Source organism: Lactuca saligna, chromosome 8, assembly GCF_052625555.1.
Source record: "Lactuca saligna cultivar CGN05327 chromosome 8, ASM5262555v1, whole genome shotgun sequence".
Classification (NCBI taxonomy): domain Eukaryota; kingdom Viridiplantae; phylum Streptophyta; class Magnoliopsida; order Asterales; family Asteraceae; genus Lactuca; species Lactuca saligna.
The window spans coordinates 28,741,761-28,767,948 of NC_136424.1; the positions used below are offsets into that span (position 1 = coordinate 28,741,761).

Below are 26,188 nucleotides of genomic sequence, written 5' to 3' on the forward strand. Positions count from 1 at the left end.
ATAGGTTACATAAAACGACGGCGTACTGTATTTCTGGAACATGTATTTAAAATAAATAGAAAATCTATTTTTCGCAACCTATCTCGACGACATGTCGTTGGCATATGTTACATAAAACGACGGCGTACTGTATTTCTGGAACATGTATTTAAAATAAATAGAAAATTTATTTTTCGTTACCTATCCCGACGACAAGTCGTCGATACAGAGTTTCAAAATACCGCGAAATTCTTTTCGTTCCCGCCAAACTTGTAGCGACGACTTGTCGTAGGCACATATGTCTTGGTCAAAGAAATTTAGTCAAAGTTTGCAAAGGGTGTGCTGACAACCGGTTGTCGGCATAGGGGTTCTTTTAGCGACGAGAACCGTCGTGGGTATAGGTGTCGTCGGCATAGATTCGTATTCTTGTAGTGATCACGGGTGAAAATAACGATTTCATTAGAGGCGGAAAGCCAAAGGCGATGATGGATGGCAGGTGACGAATTGAAGGAGAAGAATAGGATGGGCTAGGAGAGGTGGGTCTTTATTTTTTTATAATTAAATATTAAAATTGAGTAAAAGACAAAAGAAAAAATATATATTTGAAAGGGTAAAGTAGTCTTTTTATATGTCCAGAAACCTTGGGGTTATAATTTTTTTAAAACTATAAGGATTCACCTTACCAATATTTCAAATCTTGGACTAAATGTATTTTTCTAACCAAACCACTAGGGAAAAAACTGTAATTTACTTTTTTTTAGTAATTTAAAAAAAAAAAAAAAAAAAAAAAAAAAAAAAGCCAATTCAGAAAAATAAATAAATAAATAAACATAATCTATCAAGACGTCTAGTTGCATGGTGAAACTTCACGTGAAAGTAACCAAAGACAAGGGCTATCACCACCAGTAGCAGCCATGAATCAGTCAAAAGGCTAGTAATGCTTTATAGCCCTTTCACATTTTATTTATTTTTTAAATAACATGAAATTTATAATATCCAAGTCGATTATATTTTATAATATGCCTAAATTTAATGCATTTCCTTTATCTCCATTTCCCTTCCTTTTCACTCTATATCTATAAATAATGTGATCCTTCCACAACCTCCCCAATACTCCATACAAACTAACACAGAAAAGAACTGAACATTCCACGATCACAACTTTCAATCTGAATCCACATCGCACGTACGTTCAAGTTTTGTTGCTTTTAATTTGTTGCTCGAGTGAAACTGTGAAACACACAGGTTAATTTGAGTTCGAATCGTAAGGGATAATGGGAAGAGAGATGAGTAACCTTAACCCAAATAAAGAAACTCGTATTCCTGTAATTCCTACGGTGCTTTCAATTCCATCACCATCACCATCCCAATTCCATTCTCCTTCTCCAGCCAATTCCATTCCAATGACACCTAAAAGCCCATTCATCACTCGCGTCATGACACCGTTGGCTAGCCCCATGAAGAAGGCCATGGCAAGCATGCAAGGCTACTTGGAGTTCACTAAGCTCAACCCACATGATGAATGGCTTCCTATAACTGAATCAAGGAATGGAAACGCGTTTTATGCAGCATTCCATACCCTCAGCTCTGGAATCGGAGTTCAAGCTCTTGTTCTTCCCCTTGCCTTCACTGCACTTGGGTGGTTAGCTTAATTACTTCTGCACTTCTCGCTTTTTTAACCAAAATCAATCGCTATTTTTCATCGTTATTTACATGCGTTTTGTGAAACGATTTGTAGGGTTTGGGGAATAATGAGTTTGTCAGTAGTTTTTGTGTGGCAAATGTATACACTTTGGCTTCTGATTCAACTCCATGAATCTTCTTCTGGGACTCGATACAGCCGATATCTATGGCTTTCCATGGCTGCTTTTGGTATGCCTCACTTTCACTTTTCTAATTCTAACCCTCAACCAAAAACAAAACAATTTTTTGTACAAGAGTCAATTTTTTTACCCTTTTTGAAGGGATAATACATATAGTTAATCACAAAACGAGGTTACCAAATTTAACAACTAAGGTTAATTGCAAAATTTAGCTTTTACCACAAAGGTTGCAAAAACATTAAAAACAACTACAAAAAAAAAATTTGCAACTTTGATTTGGAAATAAGATTTTTGTTTACTTTTTAATGTTTATAAAGGTATTAATTTTGTGGTACGTGAAGCATTTTCGTGATTCGTAATTCACCATTTATGAAATTTATGTTAGCATTGTAGTCAATTTGTTAAATGTCACGTAAATTGTCATTAATTCCTTTTTTGGAGGCAGGACTAATACATGAATTGAACTTTATGTCATTTAGGAGAGAAATTAGGGAAGCTCATGACGTTATTACCGACAATTTACCTTTCAAGTGGGACATGCATAACCCTAATCATGATCGGGGGAGCCACCATGAAACTTCTTTTCAACACCATCATTGACAATACATGGGAGAAAAATAATGAAACACCTCTATCGATGATCGAGTGGTACCTTGTTTTCACATGTTCGGCAGTTGTGTTAACACAACTGCCGAACTTGAATTCGATTGCAGGGGTTTCACTGATAGGAGCTATTGCTTCGGTATCATATTGTACTGTTATATGGGTTGTGTCGGTTGTTGAAGGGAGGCCCACGGGTGTATCGTATGAGAAGTTAGAGGAGGTGTCACAAGTTGCTAGGGTTTGTGATGTTTTAAATTCTCTTGGCATCGTTGCATTTGCTTTTCGAGGTCATAATTTGGTGCTTGAAATACAGGTACGTTGATAGACTTTATGCAATTAAAACTATGAACACATTCTTTTGTTTTCAATTAAAATTACCGAACACATTAATTCTTTTGCTTGGAATATATTTTTTTATTATAACATAAACATTTTCTCAATTTTACTTTTGGGTGTCATACATTCTATATATGATGGAGTTTCTAGGTTTGTAATATTTACGTAGTGTTAAGTGTTATCAAGTTTCAAACATGTTTATATTTTTATTTTGATAAAACTAAAACTACATTTCATATGTTGTCGTTTTGGAAATTTTAACTATTTTATGTTTTTCATTTTTAAAACATTGAAAAACAATATTATGTGGGTACATGAAGTTTTTAACTTTTATATATTTTAACATATGCTTTATGGAAAGAAAAATACATAAAAAACCAAAAAAATAAAGATGTAAAATAAAAAATTCAAAAGTTTAGTTTTTTGAAAAAAAAAAATGGGCATATGTAACTAAACAAACTCTTCCCCTTTAAAAAAGCTTGATTTGTTTGTTCACAGTGGTTATAGTGCTATATCAATTGGAATTTTCTGATAATAATAATAAAAGCTTTAATACTCCTACCAATTAGAGTTGCTTTATCTAATCATTTCAAACATTTAAAACATTAAAACTTATAAGCTTTTAAGTTTGAGTTTCACTTTTCAGGTTTTAATTGAGAGTTTCTTAACCTAATAAAATTTTAAGAAATTAAATATTTTTTTATTTTTTATACCTACTATCTTCCTACTCAATTTAGATGGTAACAAGAATCATTTAATTTAATTTAAATCTGATTAAGATGTTAAATTTATACGTTTGTCATCATTTTAAATAGATAAAAAGAAAAATAAAAACAAAAAATAAAAACTATTTAATTTCTCCAAAAATTTTGTTGAATGATCAAAAGCAAACAGTTTGAAAATCAAGTCATCAGACTCCACGGCCAAACCAACTTATGAACGTTACTGTTCATATTCAAAATTTTATCATCTCTAAAAATATGTATCACATAATCAGAAACTTTTTTCAAATTTAATACAAAAGTATTAAGAAATGTAAACTAACATGTAATATTATATAATATTATATTATTTTATCCATTATGTCGAATGGATATTATCTTACTATAAAATAAGATTACACTAAAAAACTAATATAAATAACAACATACACCTGTTACAAAAAATAATTAATCTTTTAAAAAATCTATCTGGCAAATTGATGTCTTTCATGGGAACATCATAAAAAATAGTTCTATAAAAAAATCTCTATCAGAAAATTATATACAAACAGTTAGTTACAGAAAATAGATAATTTTGTATATTGTCAAATTAATATAATATAATAATATTACAATAAGATAATATTATTTTTTTCAAAAAAAAATATATACATCAAGGTTATAATAACATAACACACTCAATAGAAACTACGATAAGATTTAATAAGATTAAATAAAGTTATAAACGTAGTAATTTGAAGAAAAAACCTTTAAATTTTGATATTTTATTGAAAAAACCATTGTATTTTTTATGACCTTTTTACTGCTAAATCGAAAATATACAAACATATGTTAGTTTCATTATTTTTTCTTTTAAAAACTCATGATTGAAAAGGAAATGTGAACCCTGATTTGGTGGATCACGTGGATTCCATTGAGTACGACCCACAAAAGTCCAGTCCAGTGTTTGGTGCTGTGTTTTTTCCATGGAGTGGTCCAAGTGGATATGTGTCGCACTTTCTCCCATTCTTTAGGATGCATAATTGTTTAGTTGTCCCCAAATCATTGATCACAAAAACCATTTACCCTTTTTCGCATTTTTTTCTGTATCTTCAGTAGTTAAAATATACGTTTTCAAACCTTTCTTTCATAAAATTTATTTTAACATAGGATAATATATCTATGTTTTTTAATTTCTCCAGGGTACAATGCCTTCAAATCCAAAACAACCATCACGTATACCCATGTGGAAAGGTGTAAAATACTCGTATTTCATTATCGCAATGTGTCTCTTTCCTCTCGCAATCGGTGGATATTGGGTCTACGGTAACATGGTAAGAAATGTTAGACCAAATTTCAATTGGGGTCAACACAATGATATTATATAATATTTTGAGTAAAATGTATTTTTGGGTCCTGAATTTGGTAATTTTCATCTTAAATATTTATTATGCAATTTTAATATTTATTTGAATTTTCTTTTTTAACTTTTTGATATTTTCCAAATAAAATTACTATTTTTTGACCCGGTATAATTAATTTTTGTAATTTTGGTCTCAAAATATTTTTCTTTTGCAGTTTTAGTCATTTTTTAAGTCTTCGTAACATTTTTTGATTTTTGGTTCAAGTAAATATTGATTTTTCATCACTAATTATAGCTTAATTTTGTAAATAAGGCCCTAAAAATATGGTATTTTACTTAAAACATGGAACAAAAATGTTATAAGAACCTCAACAATGACCAAAATTGCAAGATTTTTTTTTGGAGCAAAATTTGTCCATACATCCCCTCCGGCCTTACTCATGCATCCGCACACACACACACATGGTTCGTTACCACTGTAAATGCACAACATACAGGTATCTAATGCATGAATGTCAATACAGATGCCGACAACGGGAGGACTGCTAAACGCATTGTACAAATACCACGGTCAATCAACTTCGCGAGCAATTTTAGGGTTAACAAGCGCACTTGTCATCATCAACAGTCTCACCTCTTTCCAAATCTACGCAATGCCCGTTTTCGACAACCTAGAACTGCGATACGTGACTAAAACAAACGGGCCATGCCCATGGTGGGTCCGGGCCGGGTCACGGGTTTTCTTCGGTGCCCTAGCTTTCTTTGTAGCAGTTGCCCTACCATTTCTACCAAGTCTCGCAGGTCTCATAGGCGGCATTGCATTACCCGTGACTTTAGCATACCCGTGTTTTATGTGGATAGTCATCAAGAAACCTAATGTTTATAGCAAGATGTGGTGGCTCAATTGGATTCTTGGTTGCCTAGGGATGATTTTAAGCGTTCTACTTGTTTTGGGGGCAATTTGGACAATAGTTACTCGAGGAGTCGAGGTCCATTTCTTTAATCCAAAGTGAGAAACAATAAAAATGTATATGTAGTAATTTTTGTTATTGTTTGCTTCAATTCCAATTACACCAATAGGATAAAGTATAAAAGGAAAAACAAAGGTCCAAGATTGTATGAAAATGGTGAAAAGGTGTTGGGATTTATAAAGATTAGGGTTTTTTTTTACATTGATAAAGGAAGAAGCATCCTTCGTTTCTTTTTTTGGGCGAGTTTTATTCGCTTTGTTAGCTTCATACATAATAGAAGTAACAATGTGATTGTTGCTAAACCAAATCCAAGTCTCATGTGGCTGAAATATAATGCAACTGCTGAGAAAACGAAAAAAGCTAGAATTGCAAGTTCCCATATTACAAATACCACTACGTCCACCCTGCAAATTTGGTTGATCAAAAGAGGGAGGATTTCAGACAATTTTTTTGTTTAAAGATTCAACAATGTATGATACAATAACAAGATGTCAAGATATATGCATTTGAACATATACAAAGATTCCAAGCAAATACCAAATTAGGATTCTTCTATCAATAATATCACCAACTGGAAAGTGCAACTATAGTTGTATCAAGAATCTCTGTATTGGAAAGTATAATCTTATCTTGAAAAAGAATTTCCTTGTTGGAAAGCATAACTTAATTCTATCAACAACTTTCATCATCATCATAGGCCATTGGAAAAATCAATGAGAAGTTACTAAGTATGACAATTGTTGTAGGTTGCATATACAGATCAATACCAAGTTAAAAAGGAAATGAAATGGAAACAGGAATGATCATGCATAAAGAAATGAGAATGAAGCCAATCTTGGCACCAAAAAGCATCGCCGTTTTCAAATTGCAGTGAAACTTCAATTCAGTTATCTGCTTTTTTCTCAAAGCTAATTGCATTCATATGAATATGAGGTTAAAATCAGTATGTTCTTGATACCTTTGCATCTTAGAACTCAAAGAGCATCTCGTATTGGCGTAACGATGGAAAAATTGAGGAAACAAAGCATATACTTCATGAGACAATTAATCAATTTGCACAAAACTACATTAACGAAAATCTAACCGTACAAAAGATGATCAAATCACAAAAACAGAAACACAAATTAATAGATATATCACCTGGAAGAAGAGAGATTTGAAGTAGAGGAGAAGAATGAGACGGAGGCCCAATCATGTTTCGATCGAATTTGATACTCTCTGAGCTGGTCGACAAGATTTGATCGTGTAATTTTTCTCTCATGACGCGCAGAACTTGACCGCGGTAACCCCGACACGCTTCCGCCATCAACCGCCTCCCTATCTACAGATCTATACATCTTCTCTTGCTGCAAAGAACTCGACCTCGGTATCATCTTAACGGTTCCACTCCCTCCCCGCTCTCTATCCACAGATCTATATACGTTTGCTTGGTGCATAGAATTCAAATCTGTGTGCATAACGGAGATCAGGATTTGCCTGGAATTGAGAGACAATTCACGCCGGAAATCATCCGCAGGTAGTCGGCGGCGAAAAAGATTTGGAGATTTTCCAACAACCGGCGGATGAAACAGGGGACGGAGAAGGAGAGAGTCGTGGGGGTCGAGCCGTCGAGTATCAATGTCCCTTTCTTTCTCCCTTTGGGCAAAATGACACATACACCCTCGTAGTTTTGATTGACTCGAATTGAATGGTTTTAGAATGCAAAAAAAAAAAAATAATAAATAAATAAATAAAAAATAAAAAAAATAATCTAACTTTAAAAAATATTTAATAGGAAAATCCTGATTATTTAATATTTTTATTCAAATTAAAAAAAATCATTTTTATACTTAAATAGCATATAATAAATTATATATTTTCTCAATATAATGAAATTTTTCTGTTAAAAAAAACTTTTAGGATTTTCTTGAAATTTTTCCTAAAATTTTCACTCTTCTGTAAATTTCCCGGGATGAAAGTGAGTCTAAAATCGAACCTAGAAAACCTAGAACCCATAATTAACGGATTATAAGAATCAAGAAGTAGACCAATATAGGGTAATCAATTGGGTTCAATTATGGGTATAATGGTAAGGAACCGGTTGGACCCGAAAATTGATAATTGGAACCAGATTCGTGTATTGGACCCGGAAATGGAACAGGAAACCCGAAATTTTGGAACAAAAGAAAAAAAAATTGTAACCCCGAATACCTGTTAATAATAAGAAAGGGGATCATTGCTCGACAAGTTACAAAATCTTTACTTACGGGGTTAACACATCTCGTGTAAAAGAACGATTTACCAAAAAAAAAATGTTATAAAAAAATTTGATATATCATTTTTGGAGGGTTGTAAGTGATTCAATACATATTCAAATAATGTATTTCTGGAGTCTATAACTATTGTCAAACAGCGAACTAATATTAAAAAATTTATTAAAAAAAAAAAAAAAAATCAGACCTAACTAACTTATAACGAAACAGATATGACAGTTTAAAGCTAAATAAAAAATCAACAATAATGTTGTAACTAAAAAAATAGAACTGATCTCTCATTTTTTTGAGGGTTGTAAGTAGGGGTGTTGATCGGTTAAATTTTCGGGTTTCGGGTAATTCGGATTTTTCATATTAAAAATTTACCCGTTACCCTACCCAAATTATATTCGGGTAATTCGGGTAATGGGTCGGGTAAGGGTAATTCGGGTATTACCCGATTTTTATTTTATTTTTTTATTTTTTAATGGCACCTAAAAATAAATGTAATGAAATAAGTATGTTGTGCTAAACTTTGAACATTGAGATTTTTTACTTAATAATATTTGAGATATCAAGTATTCTTTCCAAACTTTCGATCTTGGGTTGAACTCTTTATTTGTTTATTTTTTTTCTATTTTTCTTGTGGAACTTGATCACTGGTTGGGTTGTCAACTTTAATCGTCTCATCTTCTACTTCAATATAGTCATCCGTTGGTGACGAATACCAACGAAGAGCGGACGAGGTACGATGGTTTTTTGACGTAGGGAAATTAGAACGAGCCTCAACGAAGGAAATTGGGATTTGGGAATTGGAAGGGTTAGATAAACTCATAAAGGGACATTATTTCTTATATATATTTTGGGTAATCGGGTATACCCGAAACCCAAACAACTTACCCTTTACCCGACCCGAAAAAATTCGGGTTACCCACTTACCCGAAAAAATTAACCCGATACCCGAAAAAATCGGGTGAGTAATTCGGATAACGGGTATTTTTGACAGGGCTAGTTGTAAGCAAGATTCTAAAAAGCTCGTCATGGCGCGCCACAACTCCAAGGTTTGCACCTGCCGCCAAGCTTTACCAAAATGTCGCTTTAACTCATATATTTGTATAAAAATGAATAATAGTTGAAAATACATATAAAAATATTAATTATATATAGAATTGCCGTCTTAACTCACGCCTTATAAATGCCGTGACTCGCCAAGGCTCGGAAAAACTTGAGGCTTGACATTGCCGCCAAATCACGCCTTACGTTATTTAGAACCTTGGTTGTAAGTGACTCAATACATGTGTAAATAAAGGTGTTTCCAGTGTCTATAACTATTATCAAACAATAAACTACAATTAAAAAAAAGTTCAAATGGACTTATAACGAAGTAGATTTGACAGTTCAAATCTAACTATAAATTCAGAAAATGTTGTAACATAAACAAAACAGAACGGATATCTCATTTTTGGAGAGTTGTAAGTGACTCGGTACACATCAAAATATGGTATTTCTAGAGTCTATGACTATTGCCAAATACTGAACTACAATTAAAAAAAAATGTCCGGATAGACTCATAATATATTACAGTTTAAAGCTAACTAAAAACTCAACAACAATGCATTAAAAAATTATGGAATAGAATAAAAAACATTTAATAACTGATTCGGTAGGTGCATTTTTTGATAACCCTACAATTTCCGGTTACTTGACCCACTAAATCGGTTGTGGACCATTAAACCACAAATCCGGTTCTAAATACCAGAATAGCCGGATCCGTTAGACCTAGACCTGAAATACTTTGAACCCGGATAAGACTAATTTTTAAACCCAATACCCAGACAGTTTAAGCATTTTTCGGTTATTCCGATTTCGGTCCGATTTTCTAGTTGTATAAGTTATCCCTACAGCTAGCTATCCAAAAGGACATTGATGTTTAATATTTTTTTTTTCTGGCAATATCGTATGCATTTATATGTTCGTGGTTTTAGAAATTAATATTATTAAGAAAAAAGTGTATAGTCACTACATTTAGCATATTTTTCATCTACTTACTCAAAATATGGGTATTTTTCATATCACTCCCTAACCTAGGAAATGACCTATCATTTTTTAATAATATAAAGCAATGAGATATTTTATTGTACAAATGTGACACAATGAAAAGATAATATGAGATTGTTGCGATGGTTTTCCATCACACGGGGAAAACAGCAATGGATGAAAGGTTCCTACGATCACCATGATGTAACATCAGCTCCAGCGCATAGTGTAGTGAGAGTATACTTCCTCGTCTAATATTAGGTAATATATTTGGGTGGTAAGTACATAATAAAATATTATAATTGGGTGGTAAGCACATAATAAAATATTATTATGACGGTTTTGATATTTATCACAAGAAAACTAAGACGAGATAATTTAATTTTGTATTTTCTAAGATCGTTGAAACATATGTGATTATGTAAATGTTTCTTGTTCGTGCCACATTGGTTAAGAGGTTAGATATGAATTAACTAAAATTACAGAGCATGAAATTTTGAAGGTAAAAGTGATATTTTGATAACAAAATCAAAATATGTTGCTATTCGTTAAAGGGGCATCCTTAGCAAGGAAATGGTCGGTACGAATTAATTAGGTATTGTGGTGAGAGAATTGGAATTTACTCTTGTAAAACACCCATACATAATAGTAACCAAGTTTTCATAAAGAGAAATTAAATATTCTTTTATTTTTGTTCTTATCTCCTATTCATGTAAAACAATAATAAGTGTCTTCAAATATTATTAATTTTATCAAAATTAGACATATCATAATTTTACACGGATAGAAGGATAAATAAAAATAAAAAAAATTCATAAATATTTTCTCAATAAGCTAACTACCCGTTTAAGTAAAACGACATTAGAGACGTTTTGAATCTTTATAGCAATTATCTTTAAGGAAACTAGTAAAAAATAAGTCAACAACTTACTATTTAACCTAATTAATAAAATGTTATTCAAAGATTCGCATACAGTGTTATCCATTAGGTCTTCATTCTTCAATACAAATTGAAGTCGGGTGTGCTAAGACGTGTTTGCATGTTGGGCCTAAGATCTTTCTTGTTATGTTGGTGGAATGTGGTCGGGGTATTATTAGGCCATTGGCCCATCTTATCTAATTATTTTTGTTGGCTTAAACAGTTGTGGCCTTATGGGCCTGTGGGGTGTGGAGAATTTGACAGATGACTAGATGAGTTTAAGATGTGAACTTTGAAAGACTTTAGTGATGTATGAGATCATTTATATTCCTTTATGTCCCTTATGAAAGACTTTATTGATTTATAAGTTCATTTATATTCTTTGTATTATATGCGATAAACTAATGTGAGAGGTGAAATAAAGGTAAGCCATGTGGTATTTGAATAGAATTTGAAAGCATATTGATATAATTGAGCATAAAGGGGCAAAAGACAATGAATGAAAAGTTAAGGTGTTATGATGTATGAGATTTGTGAAAACTATGTCACCACTAAAGTTTTTTTTAAGAAAAAATTGAGTAAGGATCCCATGGAATATGAGGCAATACAAATTAATAAATGGGTTTAAGTGGAAATTGTGGAACTGATGGCTACGTTAACTTATATAAACTAAATTAAGAATAGATCCCATGGTCATATTTGAAGGAGTTGCATCATAAGGGCAAGCCTACTTTGGTCCTGGCGACTCAAACAATGATATCAAGATTTTTGACATGTCACCTACATTCACAACTTTTGTGATGGATCCGCATCTTATTGTTCGTTTGAAGTAAACAGAGTGACATACAAATACATGTATTATCTTGTAAACGGTATATATGAATATGTTGTGATTGTGAAAACATGTCAAGGTGAACCAAAATGCATAAAATATAAAACAGCTCAAGAAATAGTTAGAAAGGAAATAAAAATATCATTTGGAGCCCTCAAGAGTGCTGACGCATACCAAGCAAATTGGGACGTCCACAAGATAAGGAAAAACTCGTAGCTATTATGCATGCGTACATGCATCATTTTACAAAAAAATGATTTTAAAAGACGAGGAAAAACGCAATATGTAAGTAGGGCTGACAAATATGTACCATAGAGAACCAACCAACATGTTACCAACCGAACCAATCATATCGGTAGCCAAGTTGTTTGGTAGCCAATATGTTTGGCTGGTAATATCATGCCAATTAAGTAGTCTTGGTACGGTAACGGTATGAAATTTTGAATACCACGGTTGTACCGTACCAACCTATATATATATATATATATATATATATATATATATATATATATATATATATATATATATATATATCATGCCAATTAAGTAGTCTTGGTACGGTAACGGTATGAAATTTTGAATACCACGGTTGTACCGTACCAACCACTATATATATATATATATATATATATATATATATATATATATATATATATATATATATATATATATATATATATATATCAATTCATAAATACAAAGAAATATGAGTTCTCATATATTCATGTTTTAATTAGAAAAAGAACTAACAAGTCTTAAAATTACTAAACTAATACATTGACCGACAAATTTCTTGATACTTATTTTTTTATGTGCACGAGATCGGTGATACATACACTAAAACTTAAAAATGAATACTAACTTCTCATTCCTTCTACCGTTTCCATTTGTTTCCTCTAGCAACTTGCTAGGGGTGAACATCTTTTAATCATTTTAGTTGTTTAAAAAAAATACTATCAGAAGCGAGTGAAGTAACGGTCAAATGTCCACAAATTCAACTTATATTCATGTATAGTAGATATTAGTTAAAAAATTTTGTATATACCAAATACCAATATGTACCAACCAAATTTGTTGGTAGCCAAATTAATTGGTACCAAGTATACTTGGTACGGTACTGGTAGCTAAAATCTTATACCAAGTATAGTTGGTACGGTACACGGTTTGGAGAAAAAAAACTCGGTACCGTACCAATTCCACCCCTATATGTAAGTATGTCGAAAATGAAATCGTCTCCTCAAATGCGCTACTAATAGAAATTGGCACCCTGCTATACGTCGAAATAAAAAACAAGATACGTAGCAATGGTAAACATCATGACCTTTATGGCGATTTGAAAAAACATATATTTAGAATCTCAATACATTTCTATGAGATTATTCAAAAGTTTTTTCTGATTGAATAAATTATTTTAGGGGGTCTTTGGCTAAGCTTATTTATGATTTATTTTTCGAGCTTATTTTTTATTAGCTCATTTTTTCTAACTTAATTTTCAAGTTTCGAACTTATTATGACTTACATTAGGAAAATAAGCCGAACTCATAATAAATAAGTTAGAAAAAATGAGCTTAGAAAAAATAAGTTCAGAAAATAAGCCATAAATAAGCTTAGTCAAACACCCACTTAGTTGGATTGTAATTTTTAATTTTGTGTCTTAGTAACTTTAAGTGCATGTTATGTTTTCTATTCTTTTTTTTTTATCTTAATGTTTTAATTTTTTAAATAAATGTTACTTTTTATTTTAAAAATATAAAACATGAATGACATGGATAACACCAATTTACAATTAAAAAAACATCACATGACATAAAATAACAAAATTAAAATTGTAGGATGCATCAACATGCAAAATTCTATTTTGGAAGGATATGCGGTGTGGTGACTTGATCATGCAAAATTCTATTTTGGAAGGATTTGCGGTGTGGTGACTTCATCCTTCAATGTAACATCCACAAAATTTCAATAAAATTTAAACTTTTCAAAACAACCCATTTATTAAAGAAGTGTTTACAAAGTCGTTATTTCCAAAATCCTTTATGTAAAACCGGAATCATTTACACTTAGTTTTCAAAACAATAACGTTATCGAAGTTTCCCGGAAGCCATAATTTCAAAACATGATGATGTGTGCAGTCACACCTTCACTTTGCTAAAACATATGGAGCACCTAAAACAATAAACAAAAATCGTAAACACAAAGCTTAGTGAATTCCCCCAAACCACCAACACACAAACAGTAGCACATATACAAATAACAAACAACGTGCATATAAAGTCTTCAGTATTACTGGACCACCTTCATTGGGCCTTCAGTCTATCTGGCCCACTCTCAGAACATTTAACATGTCTGGTCCACCCTACTGGGACTTCAGCATGTCTGGACTGTTCTCTGGATATAGAGTGTTTAGTATGACTGGTCCGTCCTCACCGGCCCTTTAGTCTATCTGGCCTACTCTTAGAACCTTCAGCATGTCTGGTCTGCCCTACCAGGCCTTAAGCATGTATGGATCGTTCTTCTAGCCTTTGGCCTGATTGGTACGCCCCGATGGGCCTTCAGTTTATCTGAGCCACCCTGGGTATGTTGGCCTTCAGCAAAAAGGAGACCCGCCTTAACCCAACCACACACAAAAGCCATGTCGACATATAACAGATAAGCATACATATAATGTACTGATATAAACATTACCGGGTTTGTTGACTGACAGCACAAAGGAGTCCAATCTCAACCCAACCATACGACATCAACACATGCTACTAGAAAACATATAGCCAGGACAGATAACAATATCATAACAAACAGTATGCATATAGAGTCTTCAATATGACTGGACCGCCCTCACCGAGCCCTCAATCTATCTGGCCCACTCTTAGAACCTTTAGCATGTCTGGTCCGTCCTTACCGGGCCTTCAGCCTGTTTGGACCATTCTCCGCGCCTTCGACCTAACTGGTATGCCCCATTGGGCCTTCTGTCTATTCGGGCCGTCCTGGGTATGTTAGCCTAGAGCACAAAGCAAGACCGCCTCAACTCAACTACAAACACACAATCAACATATACATATCAAACGCTAGCTAAACATAGCACCATCCTATATACCAGGATACAAATCTAACAGATCACTAAGCATATCATCATGTCTAACCAGGACAACAATCCAAAAGGGTCGGCATTGGTGCCTTCGACCCTATTAGTACAGTGGGGAAAACTCACCTCACACTGCCAAAGTCCCGTGGATAAAAGTCTAGCTGTTGGATGATAGATTCTCGAACTGTCAACATCAAACAACACCCAATTAATAATTGGGTTCCAATACATAACCATAAGTCCATGCTTGGGGTAAAAAGACTACTTTACCCCCAACATTGCTTAATTCAAGCCTAAGGCCCAAACTCACACTCTAAAGGCCCAAAAGTCAAACAATGAACCAAAGCCCAACATATGGCCTAATTTTCCAAATTGGGCCCAAAACCTTCACATGGCCTTATCTTTTGCCCAACCATTTATCCTAGTCCAAACAGTTGGCATTCCGATAGTCCAATATCTCATAATCATCAAGGCCCAATTATGTCCAAATATTCTAAATTTGGCCCAAGACTTCCTAATGGGCCCTATCCTAAGACCCAACAATTTCCTTAGTCCATAAACATGTTCCTAATTGGCCCATGAAGACCCATAACAACTTAGTCCTAGAAATGGCCCAGCAATAACCCAAACCTAATTAGGGGTTTTCACATAAAATGACGATTAGGGTTAAGTGTTCTTACTAAATTCATTAAGGACTTAATATATTAAGTCCATCACTCCATTAGACCAAACATACAATGTGGCCGGGGGTAATTAAAAAAACCCAAATCCAACGGTCCAAATACGGGTCCCAACAAACCTAAAACTCACATTTTCCACAACCCAATAGCATTCAGTTAGTCCATTTGTTAAGTTTATGGGTTAATTAATGTTAATTAAGTCGGGTACCACCGACTACCACCTCGGGAAGTGGTGGTCAACAGCGGCTCATGGCGTCGGGCACCACCTCGTGGTGGTGGTGGTTACGATTCTAGTACAAAATATATCCAAGCAACTCAATTAACAACCCAATCACACATAAATGCACACGGCCACCCAACGCGGTGGTTAGTGGCACCAGAAAACGGTGGTGGTGGTGGTGGCGATTTCCTTGATTATTTCGGCCAAAAGTATGATTATACAACATAATATCCAATAAAATAGATGAGTCGCATGGGGCCAACAGCAGACGTCGGTTTCCTTCAACGGATCAGACGCAACATAACAGAATCGAGAAGGTAAAGATGACACACTTCGTCACCGAGAGCAACGACAACAACAGTCACAAGCTTGCTTCTTCCGATCACTCATTGTCATAGCTTCCATCGGTGGCCTTCGTCTTCAATGGTTGTAGAAGCGGCGACGACGGCTGGGTATTGGCGGTTCACAGCAACAATAGAAACATGGCGGTGACTGCTCATTTTCACGATGGCTAGCCACCACAAAGAATATGGTAGTGTGACATCCCTAAGCTTTTTTTCTCCGACTGTCTCGCTCTCTTTCTGACGTAGAAGGGGGTTGGCTGTCACACCCCCGAACCGTCAGAAACGGACGACGGAAATGTCCGGGGACGGGCGATGTCATGCGTAGTATCACAACAATCGTATCATAGCAATCAAAGTAAACACAACCATTACATTACAATATGAATATTTACATCTGTTTGAAAACATAGTTTGTATACATCAAAAGTAGCAAAAGATAAATACGAGACTCCAAAATGCTTCGTCTTCTCCAAAAGCTGGCAAAGGTACCTGTCTATTGTTAACCTGAGAATACAAGCGGTTTTGAAAATGTATCAGCATAAAGCTGGTGAGTTCATAAGCATGTTTTTGTATTGGAAACTAGTCACTGAATTTGTACAAATGATTTCTTTTCATTATAAGTAAATATTGTTTGTATCGAAACCATGGTTATTACAAGTAAGTAAGGTATGTTCAATTAAAAACCCTGGCTACCGCCAGTAAGTGATGTATGTTCTGTTCGAAGACCCTGATTTCCGCTAGTATGAAAACATGTTTCGTTTGAAAACCCTGGCTGTTGCCAGTATGAAAGGTAGTTTTATTACTTAAAACAAAACCAAAGGTTGGTTCCCTGGAATACCCTCCAGTGTAGTAAGTAGGTAGTTTTATTAATTAAAATAAAACTATTGAAGAAGGAAAATCCCATAAACAAAGGTTAGTTGATACTATTGTGAGTTCGTATAACCATGCTTGATATGACTGATGACCTCCGCGACGTTTCTTCGGGCGTCATATGGTATGATATTTGTCACCCCAGGCATGCCTGCCTAACTGTAGCTAACAGTTCAGGTGTGGGATTGTCAGTCCCCGAATAGATCTATTCACAAATCTCACGCTCTCCTTCCAAGAGACTCTAGTTATACTAAAAGTAGAGGATTTAACAGTACCCCGAAGGATACTATGAAGAAGGTCTCACAATCCTATATTATCTAGTTTATGTGTAGTTCGGTTGTTCTCGAGTTCGAAATCGTTTGTAAACGGTGTAGAGTATAAATAATTATACACAAAATAATTATTTACCGGGAAGCGTAAATAGTGAATTTATGATAGAGCGAGTTTTAGCCTTAACAATCTAAACAAAAGTCGTAGAATGCGTTAAACCGTAAAAAGAACGCCCAAATCTGACTTCGTGTGAGGAAGTTATGATTTTTCGAAGTTTCGGCTTAGCAGTGTACATCCTGAAACTTGAATTTTAGATCGAGCGGTTTTTGGCCTACGCGACCTTAATGAGAATTGAAGATCTCATTAATAGGAACTCAACGGTAAAAAGACAGACGAAAACAGAGTCCGTATGTAGGAGTTATGAATTTTACGCTGATATTTAACAGTATAATCTCCTCGTACTGTTAAATTTATGATCGGTCGAGAATTAGACAACGGAGTCAAAATAAAAGTTGTAGATCTTATTTTTACCTATGCGTGGATATAAAGAACGTCAGAAACAGAGCTTGTATGTGAAAGTTACGGATTTTAAAAGTCGGAAGTGTATTGTGCGAAAATGGGTGACGTGTCACAATCTTGGCCATTGCTTTCTCCCCAAGGCTTGCCACCAGATGGTGACATGTGGCACCAAGTTCAGCCACGTTTCACCCTATAAATACCACCTCTCCCACCCTCATTTTCTTCACACATTTCTCATTCTTTCTTCTCTTTACTCTCTCTCTAGAACCTCTCTAGCTCCGAAATCCCCAGAAAAGCCTAGGGAACCTCCCTAACACAATGCGAAAGCCCCGGAGTGCTCGACGGCTCCGAGAAGAAGAGCTTTTTGGATCGAGAACGCTGCTCCAAGCAAAGCCTGGTTTTCTATATAACCCGTTGTAAGTGAGCTACGCCTACGCTATTTTTAATATAGCTTTTATTTAATTATAGTAACGTTATTAGGAGCTTATAATAAATACTTGGGCTATTATTATTGATTATATAAGTATTTTTTTAACGCTTATATAATATTAATAATAGCTAGACTATTAATTAGTCTCGGCGAATAATAGACTAAACTCTAGTGGTAATAATCTTTGGTTTCGTCGAAGGAAATTATTTTTAAGAAGCGAAGCGTTGTCAGAGTTCGAAATCACCACCTTTTCTAGTGAGTGCATGGTCCCTTTCATCTTACACATAGATATGAAGTATTTTATATAAACTATGTGCTATGTGTGTATATTATTTTTATACTTGCTATCTATGCTAGATGAACGATTTTATACAAGTTTTATATGATTTAAATTGTATATGTATTTTATAGCTACAAAAATGTTGGGGTAAAACATGGGTAGATATAATAGGTGATGTGTGATAAATTGATGAGAGGCTTCAATGTTGTTATTGTTGATCCAGTCATCTAGCGGAGTATAGATGACGACCACAGACTCTTCTAGATAGTCTAGTGGAACGCTGGTCGGCTCGCAACCTGTAGGTGTTTGTAAACGATGTGTTCACCGGTGTACTCCATCCCCTTCATGGTTGCCTTTAGGACATTTATTGCTGAGGAACCCCTTAGCAGCAGTGTCCATCCCGATGATGATCCTTAGGATAGGTCCCTTATGATAGATGTTTAGGGACGTAATGTGAGGATAACGGGAACGGGTAATCAGGTTATTGTTGGTCGATGAAATTAATAAACTTATTTATTGTGGGTTGAAAACCCTATGTGCTCACCAGGATCCCAAGCCTGACCCACTAAGTTTTATGTAATACAGGTATTAGCGCTCGAGCATAGTTGTGATGTGTTGGGATGAGGGATTACGGATATAGGCCTGTATATATGAAATAATGTAGTAAGGCTTATATTGTATTGTTTATACTTATGTACTGTATTGAACATGACATCCCGAGTCTTTTAATGAAATACATTTCTAAGGAAATGCTTTTGATAACTCTTTATCGTATTATTGTTTTGGGACAAATTCCGCAACTCTTTTATTAAAAGGTTACTTTGATTTTGAAATAAAGTATGAACAAAACCGGTTTTTTCTGACTGTGATTTTGGGGATGCCACATTGTATTCCCCCTGAAAACGTTATAAAAACTTATAAAAGCGTAGGGGTATGAACTCATAGTTGGTTGGATGTAAATGATTGAATTGGACGATCCTTGAGTTGATGTATGTTGCACTTAACGGAATCCTAATATAAAATAAATACATATATGTATCTAAATTAGCGATTTTGTTAGATAAAGTGTTAGATAAACACTTGGTTTTGGTTAAGGAATGTTATCGGGACTTTGTTGGATCGAGGAAAACAGTTTTTTTCCCTATAAAAGAGCTATTTACGGCTGTAAAGGGGGTTTACAGCCGTGAACAAGGTTTGCGGTCGTGAATGGAGTTTGCGGTCGAGAACTGTGTTTACGGCCGTGAACAAGGTTTGTAGCTTTTGAAGATCTGGGGGATTACGACCGTAAACTCAAGAACAAGAGTGCGGGTTTTCGACTAAAAAGTGTTCCAAAGGCTCCCAAACGGCCCCAAATGACGATTTCTGACGTTTTTCGGTTGAAAGGAGGGCTTTATGGAGTCTACGGTCAAGAGGTTTAGAGAAAGAAAGTGAGTGTTTTCGGCCAAAAAGGTTCAAATTAGGGTGGGGGTCTTGTATTTATAGGCCATGGGTATTGTCAGTGGTGGGGTCCACCTGACACCGACCGTAAACAGGGTTTACGGTCGTACACGAGTTTACAGCCGTAAGCTCGTCTTGGCCGTGAACTCGTTGTTTTTTTGAGGAAATCGTGAGTTTTGCGTGATTTTTGGTTTTTCCGACTCGTATGTAATTTTAACTATAACCTTAGTTTATTTACTTAACCCAAGAAGTTGACGGAAAATTTAATAAAATTAAAATTTTATTAACGGAGGTGTGTTAAAATAACGGAAGAAATTTCGGGTTGTCACATCGGCTCCAGCGGTTTCCGACTTCAATGGTGGCTAGGAGGTGGCGGCTGAAGGATGGGGGTATAAGGCGGGGGTTGTTGCATCATATTAGGGTTAGGGTTCTTATTGCCTTAAATATGAAAGTTACGAGAAGGGCGATGATATATAAGCCCTTCCATGATCAACTTAACCCTTTTATTACATTTCCAGCACCTCCTCTAAATTTATTTTCAAAAAGGTCCATAAATTACCATTCAACCCCCTTAGCATCCCAAATCTATTCAATATACGTCCAAATGATACCAAACACCCCCTGACTTCTGAAAATCTTTGCAAAATAAATCATGAAATTACACTTTAACCCCCGAAAGTCCAAATTATATCATTTGGCTCCCCGAAACCAACACTCCGCTAAATATTATGGATTTTAGGGCTACTAATAAATAATATAAAATATAAATATACATCTTGGGGTTCCGGGTTTATTATTTAATTACTCTATTTCAAACGAAATGTTACATTCAAGATCAATTCCCCAGTTTTTATAAATTGGAATCAGTCAAAATGTGTTCTTTAAACGATAAACTATGCAATACTTTTTTTATGACAATGGCAAATTAAAAACATGCCTGCAATGACATCATTCGAATTACATAATTTTTATCTCCTATTTGATTTGATGAAATTTAGCACTCAAAGAAACATTAGATTCCGATTCAATTTGAGCATAGATGTCAGCTATCTGTTAAATATTATGAAGGTGATTGCCTCGAAGCTAAATCATTCTCATGGTAAAACCGATTAGTTGCTCAAAAATTCATACCTATGAAAGTCAAAATTTTGTTTGGAAGGTAATTATGGATTGTGTTCCTATATTAGATGCTCTTAGACATAGGGGCATTTTGGTTCAATCCTCAAATTGGTTTCTATTTGAATCTCATGTAGAGACTACAAATCATTATTGATGGAGTGTGATTTTGCTAAATCGATTTGTTACTAGATCTTGATATGGTGTGGTATTCAAAACATTCAATTTGCTAACACTTGAGAAATGGTGGATTTCGCTGCAACATGGGGTAATTGTCCAAAAAAGACAAATCCTTACATTGATATTGTATGTTATGTTTTGGTGTATTTTGATAGCAAGGAATGAAAAAAAAATTAAGAAAATAAAGGCTTCTGCAACCAAAACGGTAGATGTGATCATCTCTGAAACATACAAATGGTACAAAGAGAGTGTAAAACAAAATGCTTGTTGGACGGAATGGGGATGTTCTCCTTTCTAAATTCTATCTTAATTTTGGTTTCAATTGTTAGTTTTAGCCTATTATTTCATGTTTCTTTGTATTGTTTTGTCTCCAAACATGGTTTTTTTTGGAAATGACAAATAAGAATATATTAAAAATAAACCGCTAACACCCAACTTAGCAAGGAGCTAAGAAAGAATTAGCCAAAAGGAACCAGAGTACATTACAATATTCTACATAAAAAATGGGGAGCACAATCCACTCAACCCAATTACACCTATATCCTTTCCTTATATATTTATACCAAAGAAATGATAGTGAGATAAAACCATCTGCAATTTTTATGTGAGACAAGTGTATGTTGTTGACCACTTTCTCGTTCCTTACCTTCCACATACACCATAGAAAACAGGAGAAAATTGTGGTAGTTTTAAGCTGTTTCCTAGGGCAATTCCCCTAATTTGCTGCAATGTTTAGGAATTCTGAAACATTTGTGAATCGTCTCATAGGGATACCACGCCTCTTGAGAATCCACTCTAAAGCCAGTTTCGCTCTAGAAAATCCTATAAGAGCATGATACACGGACTCCATTTCCAAGTCACAACTTCTACAAATATGAGATGGTACCTCAATACCTCGATCCTTTAACGAGGAGTACATCGAAATCCCCCCCCCCCCCCCCCCCCCTCCTCCTCCACAAAACATGATATGCCTAGCGGAGCTGTTTTCCACCAGATCATGTTAATATTATTCGAGACACTGATTCTTGCATCCATAGAACATCTCATAGAATCAACCGAATAATGTTAACCACCATAGCTCATTGTTTTGTTTTGGTCATTCATTATTACTATATTTATTCGCCGTTTCTTAAAAAAAATAACACGTCAAGTGTAAATCTGAACCCCACCAAAATTGAAGGCTTGGTAGTTGTACATTAAATTGAATTATTCGTTGTGCATAAATTTTATATAATTCGTCCATCCGTTTGTGCACCGGGATAGTTAAAAGCTCAAAGTTTGAGTGCTTAATACGTAAAAAAGAAAATACTAGAACCATAAGGAAAAGGGTGCTGCTAATAAGACATCCCTTAGAGACCCTATAATCATTTTTATAAAAAGTCAACCTATAATCAACTTCTTGTAATCATCTTTTTCGGAAAACAATGCAATTTCAACCAATAAAAATATTTCAAACATTAATTATGGTTGTTTAAATGGTAAAATAAAATGTCTTTTTAGGCAACTCCTAACACTTGAAAATATCAAGAATCTTTTAATTTTTTGAGTTAGCAAAAATCACATCCGACCCCCACTCTTTCCTCCTACGAAGATTCATTGGGTACACATCGCCTCCTGCACCACCTGCACCGCATTTATTACTAGATGTGTAGCCTTTCTTATCTTTATGCAATATGCATTTAGTTAGTCTACTTTAGTGCATGCATTTAGTTGCGATTTTTTGTTTGCTTTAATATGGTAACCTAAAGTGTCCTTTTGGTCGAAATATAGGAAACCCCTATGATTAAGATGGATGAGAAGTTAAACAATTTCCCCATGATAACTTCTTTTGTTGTCACGTATCGGTTTTGTTAAAACTGAATATCGGTTTATAAAAGAGTTGGTGTTATTTATTTATTTATGTATAACTGTTTTCTAGAATTTAATGCAGCCCTCTTTTACATCTATAAGAGAAAACTCAAAATTGCAATGAAATAAATGCATTTGAAATTAACCCAAACTTTTGAAATTGTCCAAACAATACAATTAATCAGAACGAGACTTTAAAACCAAATTTTAGTTTGTGAAGCCAAAAGCAAAAACCAAACATATGAAGTCAAAGAAACAATAATTCAACAACTACCCTCCCAAATGACACAGTTACCTGCACCCATCATTGTTTTTAGTAGACCCTTCTTTATGTTGAATGGAAAGCTAAATAATTTCCTTGGATACTTACATGCCAAATACATGAGAGCACCACGTATTTCACTCCCATCCTTAGGACTCGGGAACAAGGTGTTAAGGTAAGAAGAATTCACAAGATTGTTTCAATTATCCTGTTTAGTCTATATAAATTGTCCTATAGATGTGGTCTTTCCAATTCACAAGAGTAAGCATAATGGATGCTCTAGATACAGCCACCTAAGACCTAAGTCCAACTAGTATGGGATGAATTATTGGCCCAAATCCCACTAAAAAGATTAGATCCATGGTTATGTTCAATTCGTATGTAGTGGAAAGAGTGTGATAAAGAAAAAATCGTGCAATTGAGAGAAAAATGTAATGAAATGTTAGTCATGTAAACAATGAAATATAGATCTATAAGATTGAGGCCTTCACTGGCTTCACGTAGCGGGTATATATGGTTAATATAATTGGGTGGGTGATTACCTCACCATTTAAAATATAGGCAAAATGTCAAATATACTTTGTACCCAATCGTTTCTATTGGAAGGGTATACTAGCCAAGAGCTTGCAAAACAAATTATTTCCAAGTTATTTCTTAGTATTATATAACAGCACCATTTAAAAATCTATTGGAGACACCAATTATATTGACACAAAAAAATGTATCACATTTTTCGGTCCTTGTTTTTCCATGAATTACGTTGTTTCTTTGTCAACAAGTCTTGCTTATTTTAAAGTTTTTATTTGGGACGCGAAACAACTAAGTTATGGCTTGATAGGTTAATTGACATGATTTATATTCTAAAGTGTCTTATTTTCTTTAAAAGTGGATGTACTTTAATGATTTTTAATTTAAATACATAAAAACAAAATAAATGAAAAAGGATGAGAAAATATAATAGAAAATTAACAAAAAAATAATAATCAAAGAGTGGTGGAACACCGCGTAGGTAAAAGTCAAAGTCTTGGTTATGAGTTATTTGTACCCTACATAACTAGGATTATCCAACTCCCATTTCAAATGAAAATATTTCAAGACATCCTTTTTTCCGTAAACATTTCTTCAATCTATGGCAATTGAAGTAGAAGCCTTAAGTATAAATAAAGTTAGATTAACAAGCAAAGCTATGGAGTGTTACTCTATGCTCCTTGTCACCCCTAGTAACAGAAGGCTTCGTAAACATTCCTTAAAAAACCATGTCAATATGGTAATATTGTTTAAACTATTGGGGATTATCGAACTCTAGGAATTATTCTTATTTGAAACAAAAATGTCATATCCCTATCCAAAGGATCTAGAAATTGTCCCTAGCCTCTCTCCACGAGTTTTTGGAATATTCCAGTCAATCCCTATGATTAGTTAATATTCAATCTCTTTAATTAATTAAATCCTTTTAATTAATTAATCAAAATAATTTCTAATTAATTTATTAATTCCTTAATAAATTAACACATTATTATACTCCAATTCTTTATGCTATTTGGATCATGAGGTCAACCCAAAATAACCTTGCTATTATAGGAAATATTATCAAAACAGTTAATTACCTTGGACATCATTTCTGACAAAAACTAGGGTCAACAATTGAAGAGAGATTACGTAAAAGGTCATCAACATAATTAGATGAAGAAAGATTCAATTCCTCGTATTTTACATAAGAGTAAACCATGGAAAAACTCTTTAAACACATTACTAAAATCACTTTGAGGACTCAAATGGTTAAGAGATTTCCATAGGAGAAGGAATGATGAGATCTGTGATCGTAGGAACAAAAGTGTGACAACCCGATATTTCGAGACAATGTAATGTAAAACCAATCAAATTTAGGTCAAAATATAACTTTCCTAAAATCTTATTTGGGTTAAATAAAGTAGTAGGAATCGTATCAAGGTTTTCGTACATATAAAGAACCCTAAAATCCGAGTTATAACGAAGAAGTTATGACCAACCGAAGATTCTCGGCAAAATCGGCAACACCGATTAAACGAAAAACGCGAAGTTTCAATACAATATTTTTTAGACTTAAGTATCTAAATGAAAGTTATAAATATCCTCAAACCGTGAGCATACATAAAAAGAACGTCCAAATCTGACTTCGTATGAGGAAGTTATGATTTTTCCAAGATTCGGGTATAGCAGTAGACAGCTAAAAACTCGAAATAGAGCTCAAGATACTTTTGACCAAAACAACCTAAATGAGAATCTAAGGTCTCAACATTAGTAGCATAACGATGAAAAGTCTGACGAAAACGGACATCAGATGAAGAAGTTATGGATTTTTAACGGAATTATCACGTCCCGGCCCGTTAAAAATAAATAATTAAAAATAAAGTCAGAATTTTCCTATGAAGTCTAAACGAGAGTTGTAGATCATGTTTTTAGCTACGCGTGCATATAAAGAACGTTGAAAACGGAGCTCGTACGCGAAAGTTATGGATTTTACAAGTTCGAGGTCCGAAATCCGAGGCTGTCAGGCTTGCCACGATGTGGCACAAGCTTGCCGCGACCCGGCAAGTGACTGAGGGCGTCCAATCAATGGAAGAGGATAAGTTTGACTCCCCACGACATGGCCATCACTTGCCACGATGTGGCACACCCCAAAAACGCCCCTATAAGTAGATTTCAAGGGTTCCGAGCTCCATTGCTCAGTTCCTTTCTTTCTCGCGCCGAAACTCTGCGTTTAATCCCCCGAGACCCTCCCAAAGCCCCGGTTTTTCACCTTCAAGTCCTGAAGGAAGGTTTTGTGTTCCCGAGATTCCCGAGATTCCCGAGAATCCCGAGGTTTCCCGCGCTTT

The 26,188-nt window shown here is 34.5% G+C and overlaps 2 protein-coding genes across 3 annotated transcripts; one reads left to right on the plus strand and one right to left on the minus strand.

Annotated features, from left to right (window-relative positions):
- Positions 1-1,068: 1,068 nt before the first annotated feature.
- On the plus strand, positions 1,069-5,975 carry LOC145010762 (lysine histidine transporter-like 8). Of its 2 annotated transcripts, none has more exons than XM_078969292.1 (5): positions 1,069-1,618; positions 1,718-1,851; positions 2,282-2,718; positions 4,645-4,776; positions 5,330-5,975. In XM_078969292.1, exons 1-5 carry the CDS (start codon positions 1,254-1,256, stop codon positions 5,816-5,818), a joined length of 1,557 nt encoding a protein of 518 aa, XP_078825418.1. In that variant the 5' UTR covers positions 1,069-1,253; the 3' UTR covers positions 5,819-5,975. The 2 variants fall into 2 exon arrangements, with proteins under 2 accessions (XP_078825418.1, XP_078825417.1); XM_078969291.1 differs by having other exon boundaries at positions 1,070-1,621.
- Positions 5,931-7,454, minus strand: LOC145010763 (uncharacterized). The gene is made up of 2 exons (XM_078969293.1): positions 6,917-7,454; positions 5,931-6,180 (listed from the first exon to the last, which is right to left on the minus strand). The coding sequence occupies exons 1-2, from the start codon at positions 7,429-7,431 to the stop codon at positions 5,973-5,975; spliced, it is 723 nt and encodes a 240-aa protein (XP_078825419.1). The 5' UTR covers positions 7,432-7,454; the 3' UTR covers positions 5,931-5,972.
- Positions 7,455-26,188: the final 18,734 nt, after the last annotated feature.